Source organism: Dysidea avara, chromosome 12, assembly GCF_963678975.1.
Source record: "Dysidea avara chromosome 12, odDysAvar1.4, whole genome shotgun sequence".
Lineage (NCBI taxonomy): Eukaryota > Metazoa > Porifera > Demospongiae > Dictyoceratida > Dysideidae > Dysidea > Dysidea avara.
This window is the reverse complement of record NC_089283.1, coordinates 19,956,264-19,975,186: the sequence shown is the minus strand read 5'-3', so window position 1 is coordinate 19,975,186 and position 18,923 is coordinate 19,956,264. Positions and strand designations below refer to the sequence as shown.

Here is an 18,923-nt window from a genome sequence, read left to right as displayed (position 1 = left end):
CAATACAGTAGTGGCTGTATGCTTTAATAGAGTAGTTTGCCATAGTCCCCCAAAATTCTGTATGACATTAAAAAAAATGCCCATCACCCCATCCAGAACCCACTTACAATACCAGCTTCACTCCTAAGTGAGCTGAGTATTGATGAGGAAGAGCTCCAAGGGTGATGGGGCTTCCACTACACATCACAGACAAGTAGTTATTTGATATTGATATTTGATATTGAGTTATATGAGCATGTGCTCAAGTTTATAAAGTAATCATTTTGTATTTAAAACCTAACCAACCATATGAACAATGACTTGTGGTATTCAGTTTACATAACCTATATTAATAAAAAATGTTTATTGTTGTGTGGTCTGTGGTTGTTCAGTAGGTGCCAAATATGAGAGAGAGTCAATGATCCTTGTGGTTATGTTTCTGATGAATACTGGACAAGATGGACGTTGTGTCAACATCTGAGCTGTCATCCTCAACTCATAAAACACTAACCTGTAAAAGAAAAGACTTAGTTCACACATTTAATACTGACTGGGGACACCATTACACAGTGCAACTGAATGAAAATACCAAATATATCAACCTGGCCAGGTGTGTTCTTCCCTATAAATGATTTTGGACCTACGAATTCTATAGCTTGGGATGAAACCAAGGTGTCTGGGCTTTATTTAGGATAAATACGATTAATTCACTCAAGATATGTACTACATTTCAAACCAATAGTTTTTCATTGCTCTACACAGCCTGTTGTATTGGACACCCAAAACTTGCATGTTGACACTTAATAAACTAGAGCTAATACTTTATGAATTACGGACAGCACTCCACAACCTAGGTAGTAATATGTGACCAGATTTTACAGAACCGATCCAAATCGCACATCAGGCAAAATCAAACTAACACCACCAGTGGATAGCTACACCATCGTACTACAAGTTCTGACCCTCAGCACTACTCAAACTACACGAGGCTGGTTTTTACACACGTCTTTTCTGGGTGGTGTGGAGTGCTCAAATGGCGGTTTCAGGCCTTGTGAAGGACCTGGCTTGGCAAGAGTCAGTGGTTTACTGGTGGACAGCCTTATAATGTTGGCCAGACGTGTTCTCTGTTGATTTTGCTACATATCAGCCACTAAGGAGCCAGCACAGCCCTGTAATCTCGTGTCTGGACTCCACTCGTGGTCTGCCTCCATTTTGAGGTCTAACTTAATTTATATGTGACCAGATTTTACAGAACCGATCCAAATCGCACATCAGGCAAAATCAAACTAACACCACCAGTGGATAGCTACACCATCGTACTACAAGTTCTGACCCTCAGCACTACTCAAACTACACGAGGCTGGTTTTTACACACGTCTTTTCTGGGTGGTGTGGAGTGCTCAAATGGCGGTTTCAGGCCTTGTGAAGGACCTGGCTTGGCAAGAGTCAGTGGTTTACTGGTGGACAGCCTTATAATGTTGGCCAGACGTGTTCTCTGTTGATTTTGCTACATATCAGCCACTAAGGAGCCAGCACAGCCCTGTAATCTCGTGTCTGGACTCCACTCGTGGTCTGCCTCCATTTTGAGGTCTAACTTTTGCCCTCCCCACCACCCCACCCCTTTGTGAGCACTCGTGATACTACTTCGCTCGTCCAACTGCTCAGATTTTCTATCTTATTTGGCGGGAAACTGTACAAGCAGCTACAAGTACTGGAAGTGGCTTGAAAGGTAACAGATTGATGCATCTTTTGTGTAAATTTCATACGCGTGCTTGCTATCCTTGGAGAGTTATGCTGGCTTCAATTCTTTAAAACCGTTTATCTCGGAACTTCCAATGTGCGATTTGGATCGTTTTTCCAAAATCCAGTCACATATACTGTATAGTAAAAACTTTGGCAGTAAAAAGGTGTGACGAAACCCCTCTGTTGAAAAAATTCGCAGAAAAAACTTTGGCGATTGAAATAATATTCGCCAAAGTTTTTACCGCCAAAGTTTTTACTGTATGGTACGTTATAGGATAATAACAAGGTGTCAACTCATCAGATAAGTAGTGTAGTAAGTGTATAGGTAGATAGCGTTGTTTTTTGTAGCAGTAGTTTTGTAGCTACTGATCTAACGACGTACTAGCAAAGGCATGTTCTATCTCCTGCGATGCCAAGAGCAACCATATTTACCTTTTCAGTAGCAGAGGTTATCACGTATATCAAAGTATTTGGCCAAATCCATCGTGAGACAATGAACTAGCTAACTGACATGCGAACGGGAAGCCGGTTGGAAATGTTATCCCAAGTAGTGCTTGCAACTGTGGCTGGGACACATTTCGAAGATCTCCAGTCAGTTCGATCTTTATTGCGTGGTGGTACGAGCTGACCTTCATCTCAAGTTACTCAATGATGTGCTCTTGTGATCATCTAAAATAATTGGCGAAAAAACTTTGGCGAATTGAATGCTATTTGCCAAATTTGCCAAAGTTTTTTACTATACGGTACTTACTCAAATAAACATTTAGAAAACATATTTGAAATAGCTTACACCTCATACAACGAAACTTGCATATGGAGGACACATCCGGACTGACTAACAATGTCCTGATTATCAAGTGTACGATTTTCTAGGTCAATTTACATGCTAAAGGATACTTTAGGACCAATAACAAGTGTCCAAATCAACGTTGAAACCGGGTCACTACTGCTGACCCGGATGACCCACTGACCTGGATGTGACCCGGATTAATTAAAGCCGAGACGTGTTTCGGCTAGTCTCGAGCAAGCAAACGAGTCTACATTTTGAGCGTTCGATTCGTGTTGAGTAAATATTGCAACTTCAGCCTAGCTGTAGGTTGAAGACCAAAAAAAAAAGAAAAAAAAAAAAGGTCTTCACCTACTGACAATAGCTACCCCTCACCATAGATACCCTCAATTTTGTGCTACATACTACACTTACTAACAAATGAGCGTGGCTGAGCGTCTGTTGGTAATGCGATAAGTGGGCATGGCTCACTAAAGAGCTACGCGATAGTGTTTATAAGTTTCCATGTCGTCAAACGAACAATTTCGTTTCTCACGTGATCCAATCTGGGTCAGACCCGGATAAATTGTAAACTGGGTCAGACCCGGATGACCCAGAGAAAATGTGACCCGGATGACCCGACCCGGTTTCAACGCTGGTCCAAATTACACAGGTGTCCGGTGTCCTGATTAACAAGTTCTTACATAACTCACTTAACATATCTGTTCCTAGATGAACTGTATCTCCACTTGAGAAAGAAATAGTGGAAGAAAGGTGCTAGGAGTCCTCCACCAAATCTAAAAGGGAGTGACATCAACAGTATAATATAATACACCATGCACATACAGCACTGAGAGTGTAATAACTTACATAAATATTCAGAAATACAATAAAAATTATAAGCTTTTTACCACCTGTTACTGTATGTACTATAATTACAAAACTACATAAGCACTGAAGGTAAATAAGATACGTGTGCAGATGGTAGAAAATTTCCTTTTAAAAACAGCTAACATGGTACTTCTCAGAACATGGTACAACAGCAAAATTTGTGCATTAAGGACACCTCGGGACTGACCCAAGTGTCCTGATTATCAAGGTGTTCTGATTTTCTGGGCCTATTTACATGCTATGGAATACTTTGGGAAAATTACCAAGTGTCCAGATTATGCAGGTGTCCTCATTTTCAAGTGTTTTGATTAACAGGTTCTATTCAATGAGTGTTCAAAAATGTAGGCCAAAGCAAAATACCCTGATACAAAAAAATTTTAGCATGACATATAATTCATGTATTAAACATAAACACTTGCCACTTGTGCCATGTGGGTTAAATTAAAGGTAAGTCCACTTGCCATTTTATTGAACAAATAACCAGTTTGTACCATGCAATGCTTCAAAACACCTTTTAAAATAATCCAATTATATATTTATACTCAGATATTAAGCCACAAAGTCTTGTCACAACGTGACACAAGACCAATAACTGGAAGTACTGTTATTATACACTTGATGGAAAGGTTGGATCAAATGTGAAAATCTACACTGTGGGTGGCGATACCAAGTATTTCTTTTCACATCAGTGTAAGCTGTAGCATTTGGCACTATCAAAGCTCACCTTCTCCTTGGCACTTCTCAGGCCAATTTAGTTACAAAGCTGGGATAGCACTACCATGTGCACAAATGATGGCACCATCGTCAGATTTACCTGGTCTGCTCATCAAGGCCAATATCCTCGTGTATACTATTTACTGCTTTACAGTGACCAACACTGAGGGTCTGACAGCAATTTGTGCTGCAACCTTTGAGTTACCTAAACACGATTTGAACACTTTAACATGTCCAATAAGGTGAAACTAAAAATGAGCCAAAGAAAGGGCAAAAAATCCCTCCAACCACAGAATTTGAATTGCAGGCAACCCAATATCCTGTAGTATATGGCCTAAAAATCTAGTGAGAATTAATGGCCCTACCACAATCACTTCTCTACCTCTACCCCTCTACCCACCATATTGGGAAGGATACGCCCTTAAACACTCTCAAAACAGCCAAGAAACAGATTGTAGCCAACAGCCTCTTTCATAGGATGTTCTCAAGTGTTTTCGCCATCCATTACACCTGTGTACTTTTACTCCCATATGCTTGTAACTGGCTGCAGTACAAGTCATAGCAGGTGTGATTTGAAACTAAACCAAACTGGCTGTACAAGGACACTTCTGTGCATCACACCCATTACTGAAGTTTCTTGGTATGATGGTGATTTTTAACAATAAAGAAATGCAACTTTCCTGATCTTTGGAAAGCAACATACCAATCAGAACTGTACATATGTTTTCAGTGAAAGACTTGTCTTCTTATCTCCCAACAATAAGAACTTATAATGGTTTCAACTATTATTCAAGTTTGAACAATTTTCCCAATGGAAGCCTGTAGCTTACATATGTACGTATACTTGGCATACCAGCAGTTGATAAGTAAGGAATCTTTTTAATTTAGTGATGCACTTTACTCGTTGGTTAAAATGTATCGTTTGTACAGAGCTGTCCAAGGTGTGGATGAGAGCAGCAACTTGTCAAACAAATTGTGATCATGCATACAAACTGTTACCAAGGGACATGTGTAAATGTGGTAAAAAATGGGCCACCTTTAAATGTTATGAGATCAATATAAATTACACATGTACAAGATCTGTGATTCATGGTGTTAGGGATTGAAAGTCAGTCACACAATTTTTACATAACCATTCATAACAATGTTGTATGATTGGTGACATAATTCACACTTGATACATGCAAGGGCTAATGTTCAGTACTGCCTGATCTGTTCCCCATGACTACAGAGTGGCACTTAATAAATCTGAAGGTAATAACCACTGCTCTGCGTGTTACAAAGCACTTCAAACAACCAAGCACTAACCAAAAATATTAGACAGAGTGATATCTACTGTTTAGTAAGTAATGTTTAAGCTGTAGTGTTCATGATCTGAAAACCTTAGCACTGATAATGATACTTAGTTTGTGACACAGTAGTTACCCCAGCCTATATTCAGCTCTATACTGTGTTTAACGATGAGATGCCAAGTTTCACACAACTCACTGCCCATCAAATAGGATCAGAAGATAGTAGAAACATTTTTACATGATACAACATACAGACTGGGAAACTGCATGACTTATGATCCATTACATAATATGGCCAAGCACTAAAGCCATTACAATTACCAACGGTAGTACTGTATATTAGGGATCATAGAGAATTAGGCTTTCTTGTCCAAAAATATTGCCCAAAAATCAGCCTCACTTTTCCTATGATAGCTTGGCAGTATTGGTTAAGCACATAAATGTCTTCAGAGTGACCTGCAAACCCTTCCAACAAGTTTCTATGAAACTTTTATTTTATTCTTAATTTTCTACTGCCTGACTAACTGATCCCTCCAGCCAAGCATAACTCGACAATGAATAAGGCTACAAGCTTGATTTCTTCACTGTTTGATGTCGGAATGTGCCTTTTCACCAACTGCAGTACATACAACATGCATCACGTTTGTCCTCCTTTGTGTCTCAGTCTTTTTCACTGACAAATGCAATTTATGATACCATGATGTGGCTTCTCTGTGACTGCCATAGCTAGATATCGTGCTTATTGCCCGTAATTTAAATAGCAACTGGATTGATAGTGGAGATGCTTCTTGTATTTGTAACACTGTGTTATGAGCAGAACATACTGTAGTTGAAAGTGAAGTGTAATGAACACTTCACTTCTCAGTAATGGATTGTTGGGGCACACATTCAGATGTAAAATTAACTTTATTGCATGCATGGTGCATTCTTGAGGTATGCATGGGTTCATAATTAGGGATCAAAAGAAAAAAAGTGAAGCAAAGGAATAGCTAAAGTGTAGTTTAAAAACAAGAGAGGTTGTCTACACCGTATTTGACCGGTTAATAGCTGTGGCTCGTATAATAGTTGCCCCTGAATAGTAGCCGCTCCACAGCCTAGAATCATTGTCATAAGAGCCACAGCTTGTATTTGAACATACTGTTGCAAGTGTTGACTAGACATGTTTGAAGCAGAAACCAGGCAAAGGAGTTGTTTTAAGCCAGGAAATAGCATTTTCAAGAGAAGTTAAAAGGAATGACAGTATTGATAGATGATTAAACAAGGCCAGTCACTTGTGAATCGTATAAGCACCATGGGCTGCTGCCACACAAACTCACAGTAGCCGCCCTCGGATAGTAGCCACAGGGTTTTGCTTGCTGAAAGTTATAGTAGCCGCGGCTATTAACCGGTCAAACACATTACCTGCAAATATACTAATGGGCATTATTTAATCCCTAATTCAGTCATTGTTTATAAACTGAATTATGTCCATTAGTACATCTCCATGCACAAACAACCTCTCTTGTTTCGCTACTTTTTAGCTATTCCCTTGTTTCACTACTTTGGTTCTTTGATCTCTACACTAGCTTAAAATTCCTAATTTTTTCTTCTAATTATATAAACCGTAATGCAGATACTGATAAGAGCTAAAGGAAATCTATTCTATGGAGAAACCTGCACTTCTCTTATTAAGAAAACTTTAGTGTGTACTTTATTTACTACAATGGATTAGGGCAAGCACATAGCCATTATACAAAATAAATTTAAATGTCATGTTTTCAGTTATCCATTGGCTGGCTTAATATACACTGTACCACACAGTGGCCTATAACAGGTTTCTGTGTAGGAACATGTAACACAAACACCCTGTTTGAATCAGACATGTTCCCCCACATCTCATGTGGGCTAAGCATCCTAAAATTCTTTTTGGAAGAATACTAAGGATTTAAATAATATGGTATCAACAACATTATTAATTTTATGAAGTCTTGGTAGCATCAGCTGTACTTGAAGGAACCAGTTCACTAAACACATTGTACAGTGGAACCTCTCTGTATCAGAAAGACATCTTCTTCCTCTTTCAGAGGCAATTTACATATAATGACAGACCTGAACTCTTTTATATGGACATTGTCCTAAACTTAATTTGGAGATTTAGTTAAGAGAGATTGTACATCGATTTTTAGTGCCAGCATTTCTACACCCTCCATAACAGACTAACACTGCAATTTCTTCATTGTAGTAGTCCTACACTGTAGAGGAAACAAGGCTGGCTGGTCTGTGTACACTCTTGTAAAAGGGGAATAGTGTATCCTAGGTGTTGTACCCACAGGTGACCCAACTACATGTATTGATATGTTATGATCTACTTTCAGCTTCACTATCTCATCCATCACTGAATGTTAATGTACTGAGTGGTAACCAACCAATGGGGTTACCTTATAACATAAGTATTTAGGAGGGGAAAGCTTTTACTAAATTCTCCATGGTACTCTGATAAAACATGAGTGAGGTTTTGAGACTAATACAGCTCACAGCTATTTGTACAGCAAAGAAAACAGTGCTTCTGACTATAGAAGAACATGTATTTTCACTTCTCCTGTTTATACTTTCATTATGATTGGGACATGGCTGTAATCCTATTAATGAAATCATGAATTATATTTGGGACCTACTTGACATGGTCACTATAATGAGGTCATGATTTTGGGACCTACTTGTCATGGTCACCATATTAAGGTGGTCTAATTAGAGAGGTAACAAAGTACATTCTAGTGGTCAGGAGTTGCTAGGACAATATACACAAGAAATAAATGCCATAAAACATTGTATTGAAGGGATGGCCACTAAGTAAGGTTTCACTGTCCAGTACAATTCATAAAGTCCAAGAGATGTTACAGATAACACACACATCACTTACAGTGTGTTGTTGAGGAATACAATGATCATTAGGAATCTCTGAGGCAGCTACAAACCGATGCAAACTATCCTGGCTAGCAGCGACCTTCTGATAAGAAGCAATGACAAACAATCGTACCCTAGGTGACAAAAACTATAGAAGAAAACATCAAACTGAGTGTAACGTTCAACAATTAAATACATTTAATATAAGATTACATCAAACCATGTTTGGCTTCATTTAAAAGGTATCCATGGGACTACAAGCTTTCTTACATAAAGTTAAATAACTTATGATATAAATGTATTGTATTTGGTTTTTCTGTGGGGTTTTTACAGTGAACAATACACGTACAAGCAATACTACAGGAGGATGTAGATGTACTACATAACTAGAGGCTTCATGACATCATAGATATGCAGTGAAGAGCATGTAAAGATTAACACTTCTAATTATTATTGTATGTTCTGTATAATAAAAAGTTCTCTAAGGTTGAGTGATACAAGCTGTTTGGTGGAAGCCACTGACTAGACAAGAAACACACTGTGCTGTTTTAGTATTGCTTCTGCACCAATCTCTTGTAGCCTCTGTACACACTTCCAGAATCGGCAATACAGGACCCTTTGGTCATTAGCATTTAATATGGTTTATTTTAATTTAACACTAAACTATCTGACTGTTCAATCAGAGTATTTTGTCAATTACCTGCCTTAATTACTAGCAGAACTTTATATTAGTGGCTACACTATAATCATTATATAGTTATGTCATTATACATGTAACTTCTGACTCATTCATTCTGAAGCAATAATGTCTGTCATGCAGGCTATAAGATACAGCACAAAATACTATGCATACACATAATTATCATTTCCAACTACACTTTGCAAAAGTTGTGTGCACAATTTACTGTAAACACATGCATACACCTATGCTCTAGGGCCTTACCAAACAAAAATTGATTCATGAAGCAAGTAAGAGAGAGTAGACACTCTCTGGCAGTTGTAGCAGTGCTACCAGCAACTGCATCAAGTGAAGCTTTGGGCTATTGCCTTTGGAAATGTATGGGAAAAGAACAATACCACTGATTCATCTGTGGTAAAAGATGAAGTACTGTACAATAAAGAACATTATCATTAGGACATGATAAAGAGGAATTGTTGTAAGAAGGTCTTCATAAGCATCATCATGTCCATTGCCAATGTTATAGAGTTGGTAAAACACTCCAATAGAGCATACACACAATACAGTAGTGGCTGTATGCTTTAATAGAGTAGTTTGCCATAGTCCTCAAAAATTCTGTATGAAATAAAAAAAAATGCTCATCACCCCATCCAGAACCCACTTACAACACCGGCTTCACTCCTAAGTGAGCTGAGTATTGATGAGGAAGAGCTCCAAGGGTGATGGGGCTTCCACTACACATCACAGACAAGTAGTTATTTGATATTTGCTATTTTGCGTTACATGAGCATGTGCTCAAGTATATCAAGTAATCATTTTGTATTTAAAACCTAACCAACCACATGAACAATGACTTGTGGTATTCAGTTTACATAACCTATATTAATAAAAAAAGTTTATTGTTGTGTGGTCTGTGGTTGTTCAGTAGGTGCCAAATATGAGAGAGAGTCAATGATCCTTGTGGTTATGTTTCTGATGAATACTGGACAAGATGGACGTTGTGTCAACATCTGAGCTGTCATCCTCAACTCATAAAACACTAATCTGTAAAAGAAAATACTTAGTTCACACAATTAATACTGACTGGGGACACCATTACACAGTGTAACTGAATGAAATTCCAAATATATCATCAACCTGGCCAGGTGTGTTCTTCCCTATAAATGATTTTGGACCTATGGATTCTATAACTTGGGATGGAACCAAGGTGTCTAGGTTTTATTTAGGATAAATACAATTAATTAACTCAAGATATGTACCACATTTCAAACCAATTGTTTTTCATTGCTCTACATAGCCTGTTGTATTGGACACCCAAAAGCTTGTACGTTGACACTTAATAAAATAGAGCTAATACTTTATGAAGTACAGACAGCACTCCACAACTGAGGTAGTAACATACTTACTCAAAATAAACATTCAGTAAACATATTTGAAATAGCTTATACCTCATACAACGAAACCTGCATATTGAGGATACATCTGGACTGACGAACAGAGTCCTGATTATTTAGTGTACTAATTTTCTAGATCAACTTAGTCATGCTAAAGGATACTTTAGGACCAATACCAAGTGTCCAGATTACACAGGTATCCAGTGTCCTGATTAACAGGTTCTTACATAACTCACTTAACATATTTGTTCCTAGATGAACTGTATCTCCACTTGAGAAAGAAATAGTGGAAGAATGGTGCCAGGAGTCCTCCACCAAATCTAAAAGGGAGTGACATCAACAGTATGATATACCATGCACATACAGTACTGAGAGTGAATAACTGACATAAATATTATAAAAATTATAAGCTTTTTACCACAGGTCTGTTACTGTATGTACTGTAATTACATAACTACATAAGCACTGAAGGTAAATAAGATACGCGGAGAAAATTTCCTTTTAAAAACAGCTAATATGGTACTTCTCAGAACATGGTACAACAGTGAATTTTGTGTATTGAGGACACCTTGGGACTGACCAAGTGTCCTGATTATGAAGGTGTTCTGATTTCTGGGCCAATTTACATGTTACGGAATACTTTGGGACCATTACCAAGTGTCCAGATTATGCAGGTGTCCTCATTTTCAAGTGTCCTTATTAACAGGTTCTATTCAATGAATGTTCAAAAATGTAGACCAAAGCAAAATACCCTGACGTAAAAAAATTTTAGCATGGCATATATAAAATTCATGTATTAAATGTAAACACTTGTCACTTGTGCCTTGTAGGTTAAATTAAAGGTTAAGTTCACTTGCCATTTTATTGAATAAATAAGCAGTTAGTACCATGCAATGCTTCAAAACACCTTTTAAAATAATCCAATTACATTTTTGTACCCAGATGTTAAGCTACAAAGTCTTGTCACATTGTGACATAAGACCAAGAACCAGAAGTACTGTTATTACACACTTTATGGAAAGGCTGATGAAGTTGGATGAAATGTGAAGATCTACACTATGGGTGGTGATACCAAACATTTCTTTTCAACATCAGAGTGTAAGCTGTAGCATTTGACACTACCGAAGCTTACCTTCTCCTTGGCACTTCTCAGGCCAATTTAGTTACAAAGCTGGGATAGCACTACCATGTGCACAAATGATGGCACCATCGTCAGATTTACCTGATTTGCTCATCAAGGCCAATATCCTCGTGTATACTATTTACTGCTTTACAGTGACCAGCACTGAGGGTCTGACAGCAACTTGTGCTGCAGGCTTTGAGTTACCTAAACACAACTTCAACACTTTGAAATGTCCAAAAAGATGAAACAAAAAATGAGCTAAAGAAAGGGCGAAAAAAATCCCTCCAACCATAGGATTTGAACTGCAGGCAACCCAATATCCTGTAGTATATGGCCTAAAAATCTAGCGAGAGCTAGTGGCCCTATCACAATCACTTCTACCCACCATATTGGGAAGGATACGCCCTTAAGCACTCTCAAAACAGCCAAGAAACAGACTGTAGCCAACAGTCTCTTTCACAGAATGTTCTCAAGTGTTTTCACCATCCATTACACCTGCGTACTTTTACTCCTGTGTGCTTGTAACTGGCTGCAGTACAAGTCAGTATAGCAGGTGTGATTTGAAACTAAATCAAACTGGCTGTACAAGGACACTTCTGTGCATCGCACCCATTACTGAAGTTTCTTGGTATGATGGTGATTTTTAACAATAAAGAAATGTGACTTTCCTGATCTTTGGAAAGCAACATACCAATCAGAATTGTATGTTTTCAGTGAAAGACTTGTCTTCTTATCTCTCAACAATAACTTATGGTTCCAACTATTATTCAAGTTTGAACAATTTTCCCAATGGAAGCCTGTAGCTTACATATGTACGTATACTTGGCATACCAGCAGTTGAAAAGTAAGGAATCCTTTTAATTTAGTGATACATTTTACTTGTTGGTTAAAATGTATCATTTGTACAAAGCTGTTAAAGGTGTGGATGAGAGCAACAACCTGTCAAACAAATTGTGATCATGCATACAACTGTTACCAAGGGACATGTGTAAATGTGGGTAAAAAATGGGCCACCTTTAAATGTAACGAGATCAATATAAATTACACATGTACAAGATCTGTGATTCATGGTGTTAGGGATTGAAAGTCAGTCACACAATTTTTGCATCACCATTCATAACAATGTTGTATGATTGGTGACATAATTCACACTTGGTACATGCAAGGGCTAATGTTCAGTACTGCCCGATCTGTTCCCCATGACTACAGAGTGGCACTTAATAAATCTGAAGGCAAGAACCACGACTCTGCATGTTACAAAGCACTTCAAACAACCAAGCACTACCTAAAAATATTAGACAGAGTGATATCCACTGTTTAGTAAGTAATGTTTAAGCTGTAGTGTTCATGATCTGAAAACCTTAGCACTGATAATGATACTTAGTTTGTGACACAGTAGTTACCCCAGCCTATATTCAGCTCTATATTGTGTTTAACGATGAGATGCCAAGTTTCACATAACTCACTGCCCATCAAACAGGATCAGAAGATAATAAAAACATTTGTACATGTTTTGATGGGACACAATATACAGACTGGGAAACTGCATGACTTACGATCCATTACATAATATGGTCAAGCACCAAAAGCCATTACAATTACCAACGGTAGACTGTATATTAGGGATCATAGAGAATTAGGCTTTCTTGTCCAAAAATATTGTTCAAAAAACAGCCTCACTTTTCTGATAGCTTGGCAATATTGGTTAAGCACATAAATGTCTTCAAAGTGACCTGCAAACCCTTCCAACAAGTTTCTATGAAACTTTTAATTTATTCTTAATTTTCTACTTCCTGACTAACTGATCCCTCCAGCCAAGCATAACTCGACAATGAATAGGGCTACAAGTTTGATTTCTTCACTGTTTGATGTCAGAATGTGCCTTTTCACCAACCGCAGTACATACAACATGCATCATGGTTGTCCTCCTTTGTGTCTCAGTTTTTTTCACTGACAAATGCAATTTATGATACCATGATGTGGCTTCCCTGTGACTGGCGTAGCTAGATATCATGCTTATTGCCCGTAATTTAAATAGCAACTGGATTGATAGTGGAGATGCTTCTTGCACTGTTCTTCATTTGTAACACTGTGTTATGAGTAGAACATACTGTAGTTGAAAGTGAAGTGTAATGAACACTTCACTTCTCAGTAATGGATTGTTGGGGCACATGTTCAGATGTAAAATTAACTTTATTGTATGTGTGGTGCATTCTTGCGGTATGCATGGGTTCATAATTAGGGATCAAAAGAAAAAAAGTGAAATAAAGGAATAGCTAAAAAGAAGTTTAAAAACAGCAAAGGTTGTTGTCTACACCGTATTTGACCAGTTAATAGCCGTGGCTCGTATAATAGTTTCCCCAAAATAGTAGCCGCTCCACAGCCTAGAATTATTGTCATAAGAGCTGCCCTCGGATAAGAACCACAGCTTGTATTTGAACATACAGTGAAACCTCATTAATAGGGCCAGCTCTGAGACAAAAAAAATGGCCTGAATAACAAGGTGGCCTTATTCATGAGGTCATAAAGTACTGTTTATCTATATTTGGAACCTTCTATAGGTAGCCAATATAATGAGGTGGTCTTATTAAAGAGGTGGCCACTAAGTGAGGTTTCACTGTACTGTTGCAAGTGTTGACCAGACGTGTTTGAAGCAGAAACCAGGCAAAGGAGTTGTTTTAAGCCAGGAAATAGCATTTTCAAGAGAAGTTAGAAGAAATGACAGTATTGATAGATGATTAAACAAGGCCAGTCACTTGTGAATCCGTATAAGCACCATGGGCTGCTGCAACACAAACTCACAGTAGCCGCCCTTGGATAGTAGCCACAGGGTTTTGCTCGTTGAAAGTTATAGTAGCCGCAGCTATTAACCGGTCAAACACAGTACCTGCAGATATACTAATGGACATTATTTAATCCCTAATTCAGTCATTGTTTATAAACTGAATTATGTCCATCATACCATCTCCATGCACAAACAACCTCTCTTGTTTCGCTACTTTTTAGCTATCCTTTGTTTCACTACTTTTGTTCTTTGATCTCTAAACTACAGTAGCTTAAAATTCTCAAGTTTTTCTTCTAATTATATAAACCGTACTGTAGATACTGATAAGAGCTAAAGGAAATCTATTCTACGGAGAAACCTGCACTTCTCTTATTAAGAAAACTCTAATATGTACTTTATTACAATGGATTAGGGCAAGCACATAGCCAATATACAAAATAAATTTAAATGACATGTTTTCAGATATCCATTGGCTGGCTTAATATACACTGTACCACACAGTGGCCTATAACAGGTTTCTGTGTAGGAACATGTAACACAAGCACCCTGCTTGAATCAGACATGTTCCCCCACATCTCATGTGGGCTAAGCATCCTAAAATGCTTTTTGTAAGAACACTAAGGATTTAAATAATATGGTATCAACATTACTAATTTTATGAAGTCTTGGTAGCATCAACTGTACTTGAAGGGACCAGTTCACTAAACACATTGTACAGTGGAACCTCTCTGTATCAGAAAGACATCCTCCTCTTTCAGAGGTAATTTACATATAATGAAAGACCTGAATTCTTTCATGTGGACATTGTCCTTAACTTAATTTGGAGAGTTAATTAAGAGAGACCGTACATCGATTTTTAGTGCCAGCATTTCTACATCCTCCATAACAGTCTAATACTGCAATTTCTTCATTGTAGTAGTCCTACATTGTAGAGGAAACAAGACTGGCTGGTCTGTGTACACTCTTGTAAAAGGGGAATAGTGTATCCTAGGTATTGTACCCACAGGTGACCCAACTACATGTATTGATATGTTATGATCTACTTTCAGCTTCACTATCTCATCCATCACTGAATGTTAATGTACTGAGTGGTAACCAACCAATGGGGTTACCTTATAACATAAGTATTTAGGAGGGGAAAGCTTTACTAAATTCTCCATGGTACTCTAATAAAACATCATTGAGTGAGGTCTTGAGACTAATCCAGCTTACAGCTATTTGTACAGCAAAGAAAACGGTGCTTCTGACTATAGAAGAACATGTATTTTCACTTCTCTTGTTTATACTTTCATTATGATTGGGACATGGCTGTAATCTTATTAATGAGATCATGAATATTATGTTTGGGACCCACTTGACATGGTCACTATAATGAGGTGGTCCTATTAATGAGGTCATGATTTTGGGACCCACTTGTCATGGTCACCATATTAAGGTGGTCTAATTAGAGAGGTAACAAAGTACATTCTAGTGGTCAGGAGTTGCTAGGACATTATACACAAGAAGTAAATATCATAAAACATTGTATTGAAGGGATGGCCACTAAGTAAGGTTTCACTGTCCAGTACAATTCATTAAGTCCAAGAGATGTTACAGATAACACACACATCACTTACAGTGTGTTGTTGAGGAATACAGTGATCATTAGGAAGATCTCTGAGGCAGCAACAAACCGATACAAGCTATCCTGACTAGCAGCGACCTTCTGATAAGTAGCAATGACAAATGATTGTACCCCAAGTGACAAAAACTACAGTAGAAAACATCAAACTGAGTGTACATGTAGTTCAACAATTAAATACATTTAATATGAAACTGAGTATACATGTAGTATGTTGTTCAACAATTAAATACATTTAATATGAAACTGAGTATACATGTAGTATGTTGTTCAACAATTAAATACATTTAATATAAGATTACATCAAACCATGTTTGGCTTCATTTAAAAGGTATCCATGGGACTACAAGCTTTCTTACATAAAGTTAAATGACTTATGATACAAATGTATTGTATTTGGTTTGTCTGTGGGATTTCTACAGTGAACAATACACATACAAGCAACACTACAGGAGGATACAGGTGTACTACATAACTAGAGGCTTCATGACATCATAGATATACAACTCTTATAGTGAAGAGCATGTAAAGATTAACACTTCTAATTATTATTGTATGTTCTGTATAATACAAAGTTCTCTAAGGTTGAGTGATACAAGCTGTTTGGTGGAAGCCACTGACTAGACAAGAAACACACTGTGCTGTTTTAGTATTGCTTCTGCACCAATCTCTTGTAGCCTCTGTACACACTTCCGGAATCAGCAATACAGGACCCTTTAGTCATTATGGTTTATACATGTAAATTACACCTCTAGTCTAAATGCTGCATATTTCATAGGTTACAACTTGGCTCAAAGGTGTTTCTGTTTAAAACTAATAGAATGGCAGCACATTTCACTCACAAGTTATAAATCATTCTCACCAAGAGTATATAACAGAAACCAAGGGTATTGAACTGGTGTATTACCCTGCAGCAGAGAGAAGTCCATTATCTCAACATCAGTTTTTAATTTAACACCAAACTATCTGACTGTTCAATTAGAATATTTTGTCAATTACCTACCTTACATGCAGAACTTTATATTAGTGGCTACATTATAATCATTATATAATTATGTCATTATACATATAACTTCTGACTCATTCATTCTGAAGCAATAATGTCTGTCATGCAGGCTATAAGATACAGTGCAAAATACTATGCAAACACATAATTATCATTTCCAACTACACTTTGCAAAAGTTGTGTGCACAATTTACTGTAAACATGTACACCTATGCTCTTGCAGTGCTAACCCCTGTACCTAAAAGTGACAGTTATTAAGCCTGTCCTATATGTGCATGACTTCATTACCTTACACTAGCTACTTTAATTAGTAAGGATCTAATACTCTAAAACAAAGTTTAGGCTATAGACAGGTATTTTCAATTGTATCTCACCAAATTATCCTTATTTGCATACAAAAAAACATTATGAGTTGATGTAAAAGTATGTAATGTACAAAGAAAACAAAGGTTCAGAATTAGTACAAAACAGTTGCTATATAGAATGAAAAAGAAGTTGAAGTCAAACTTAGAATCCCCCGTAGCTATAACAAATGTGTGCCCTGACCACTAAGCTAAATGTCTCAAATATACTTGTAGATGTCTAAAACTGTGTTACTCTGTAACTAACGATGGCAATTAAAAGCTTAATTTAAACACTAGTTTATTCCTAGATGATGAACGTTTTACTTTGTGCAAAAAAATACTTGGATATGTGCAACAGCTGACAAGAATGCAGTGTGGATCCAAATCGAATGCAGGAAGACAGTTTTTCTCCTTTACATAGATTTGTCAACCATTTAGAATTATTAAAACAACAGTTCACACATTTGTAATGAAATAATAGTATGAAAATTTATATACTTTTGACTTAATGTTATGGAATTTATTCACCTTTTGGTTTTAGTGTTCACCAGGAATGGTTACTTACACTGATAGTATGAGCGTCTATATACATTATTGACTTTACAATATTGTAATAATCATCCTTCACTTGCAACAATGAAACACGAAACAAAGTGCATAAGACCAGATCTACAAAATGGGGTCTACCAATTGTGTATAATATGTGACAGCCATTGCCACATACATACAATTGGAACCTAGCAACCCATCAGTTAACTTGTGAATAAGGTACCACAATTTGGACACATTTTTTGGAACCATACAGTGGAGAACCCAATACTGTAGCTCTATTCAGGAAAGGAGTTCCCCGCAGAAGGCCAAAATAACACATTATTATTTTCATCCATTCAAATGAATTCATGTCCTTGAGTAGAAGAGAAAACATCTAAGGTAACTCAGAATAACCCACTTTACTAAAGCAGAAATCCTTTTTTTCTCACTTTGTGGTGCTCACTCGCGCTTTGTAGAAAGTGGACATGAAAAATGTTTTGAATGCACTTACTTATTTCAAGAGAGTGATGTGGGTAGTACCTTCCCAGAAATGCCAACCCCAACTTGACCATAGGGTGATAGTGTGTGAGGTGAGGAGGAGTGGACTGCAAGACAGCAAAGATAGCTTGCCAACCAATGCAGGACTTCAGCAACAAGAATAGGGGACCACTACCACCATAAGCTTCCTAAAGCAAAGGAGCACCACATAACTACAGAACTAGGGCCTTACCAAACAAAAATTGATTCATGAAGCAAGTAAGAGAGAGTAGACACTCTCTGGCAGCTGTAGCAGTGCTACCAGCAACTGCATCAAGTGAAGTTCCAGGACTATTGCCTTTGGAAATGCATGGGAACAGAGCAATACCATTGATTCATCTGTGAAGTACTGTAAAATAAAGAACATTATCACTAGGACATGATAAAGAGGAATGGTTGTAAGAAGGTCTTGATAATCATCATCATGTCCATTGCCAATGTATAGAGTTGGTAAAATACTCCAATAGAGCATACACACAATACAGTAGTGGCTGTATGCTTTAATAGAGTAGTTTGCTATAGTCCCCCAAAATTCTGTATGACATTAAAAAAAATGCCCATCACCCCATCCAGAACCCACTTACAATACCAGCTTCACTCCTAAGTGAGCTGAGTATTGATGAGGAAGAGCTCCA

The 18,923-nt window shown here is 37.5% G+C and overlaps 1 protein-coding gene across 4 annotated transcripts; it reads right to left on the bottom strand.

Moving 5' to 3' along the window:
• Positions 1 to 241: 241 nt before the first annotated feature.
• On the bottom strand, positions 242 to 18,483 carry LOC136240106 (transmembrane protein 33-like). 4 transcript variants are annotated; one of them, XR_010693658.1, is made up of 6 exons: positions 18,263 to 18,483; positions 15,866 to 15,999; positions 10,578 to 10,661; positions 8,285 to 9,991; positions 3,202 to 3,285; positions 449 to 490 (listed from the first exon to the last, which is right to left on the bottom strand). XR_010693658.1 is itself a non-coding variant. In XM_066030959.1 (5 exons), exons 3-5 carry the CDS (start codon positions 8,311 to 8,313, stop codon positions 343 to 345), a joined length of 261 nt encoding a protein of 86 aa, XP_065887031.1. In that variant the 5' UTR covers positions 8,314 to 9,991; positions 10,578 to 10,661; positions 15,866 to 16,044; the 3' UTR covers positions 242 to 342. The 4 variants fall into 4 exon arrangements, 2 of the variants coding, with proteins under 2 accessions (XP_065887031.1, XP_065887032.1); XR_010693657.1 differs by lacking the exon at positions 18,263 to 18,483 and having other exon boundaries at positions 8,285 to 9,562; positions 9,613 to 9,991; positions 15,866 to 16,049; XM_066030959.1 differs by lacking the exon at positions 18,263 to 18,483 and having other exon boundaries at positions 242 to 490; positions 15,866 to 16,044.
• Between the last annotated feature and the right edge of the window lie 440 nt (positions 18,484 to 18,923).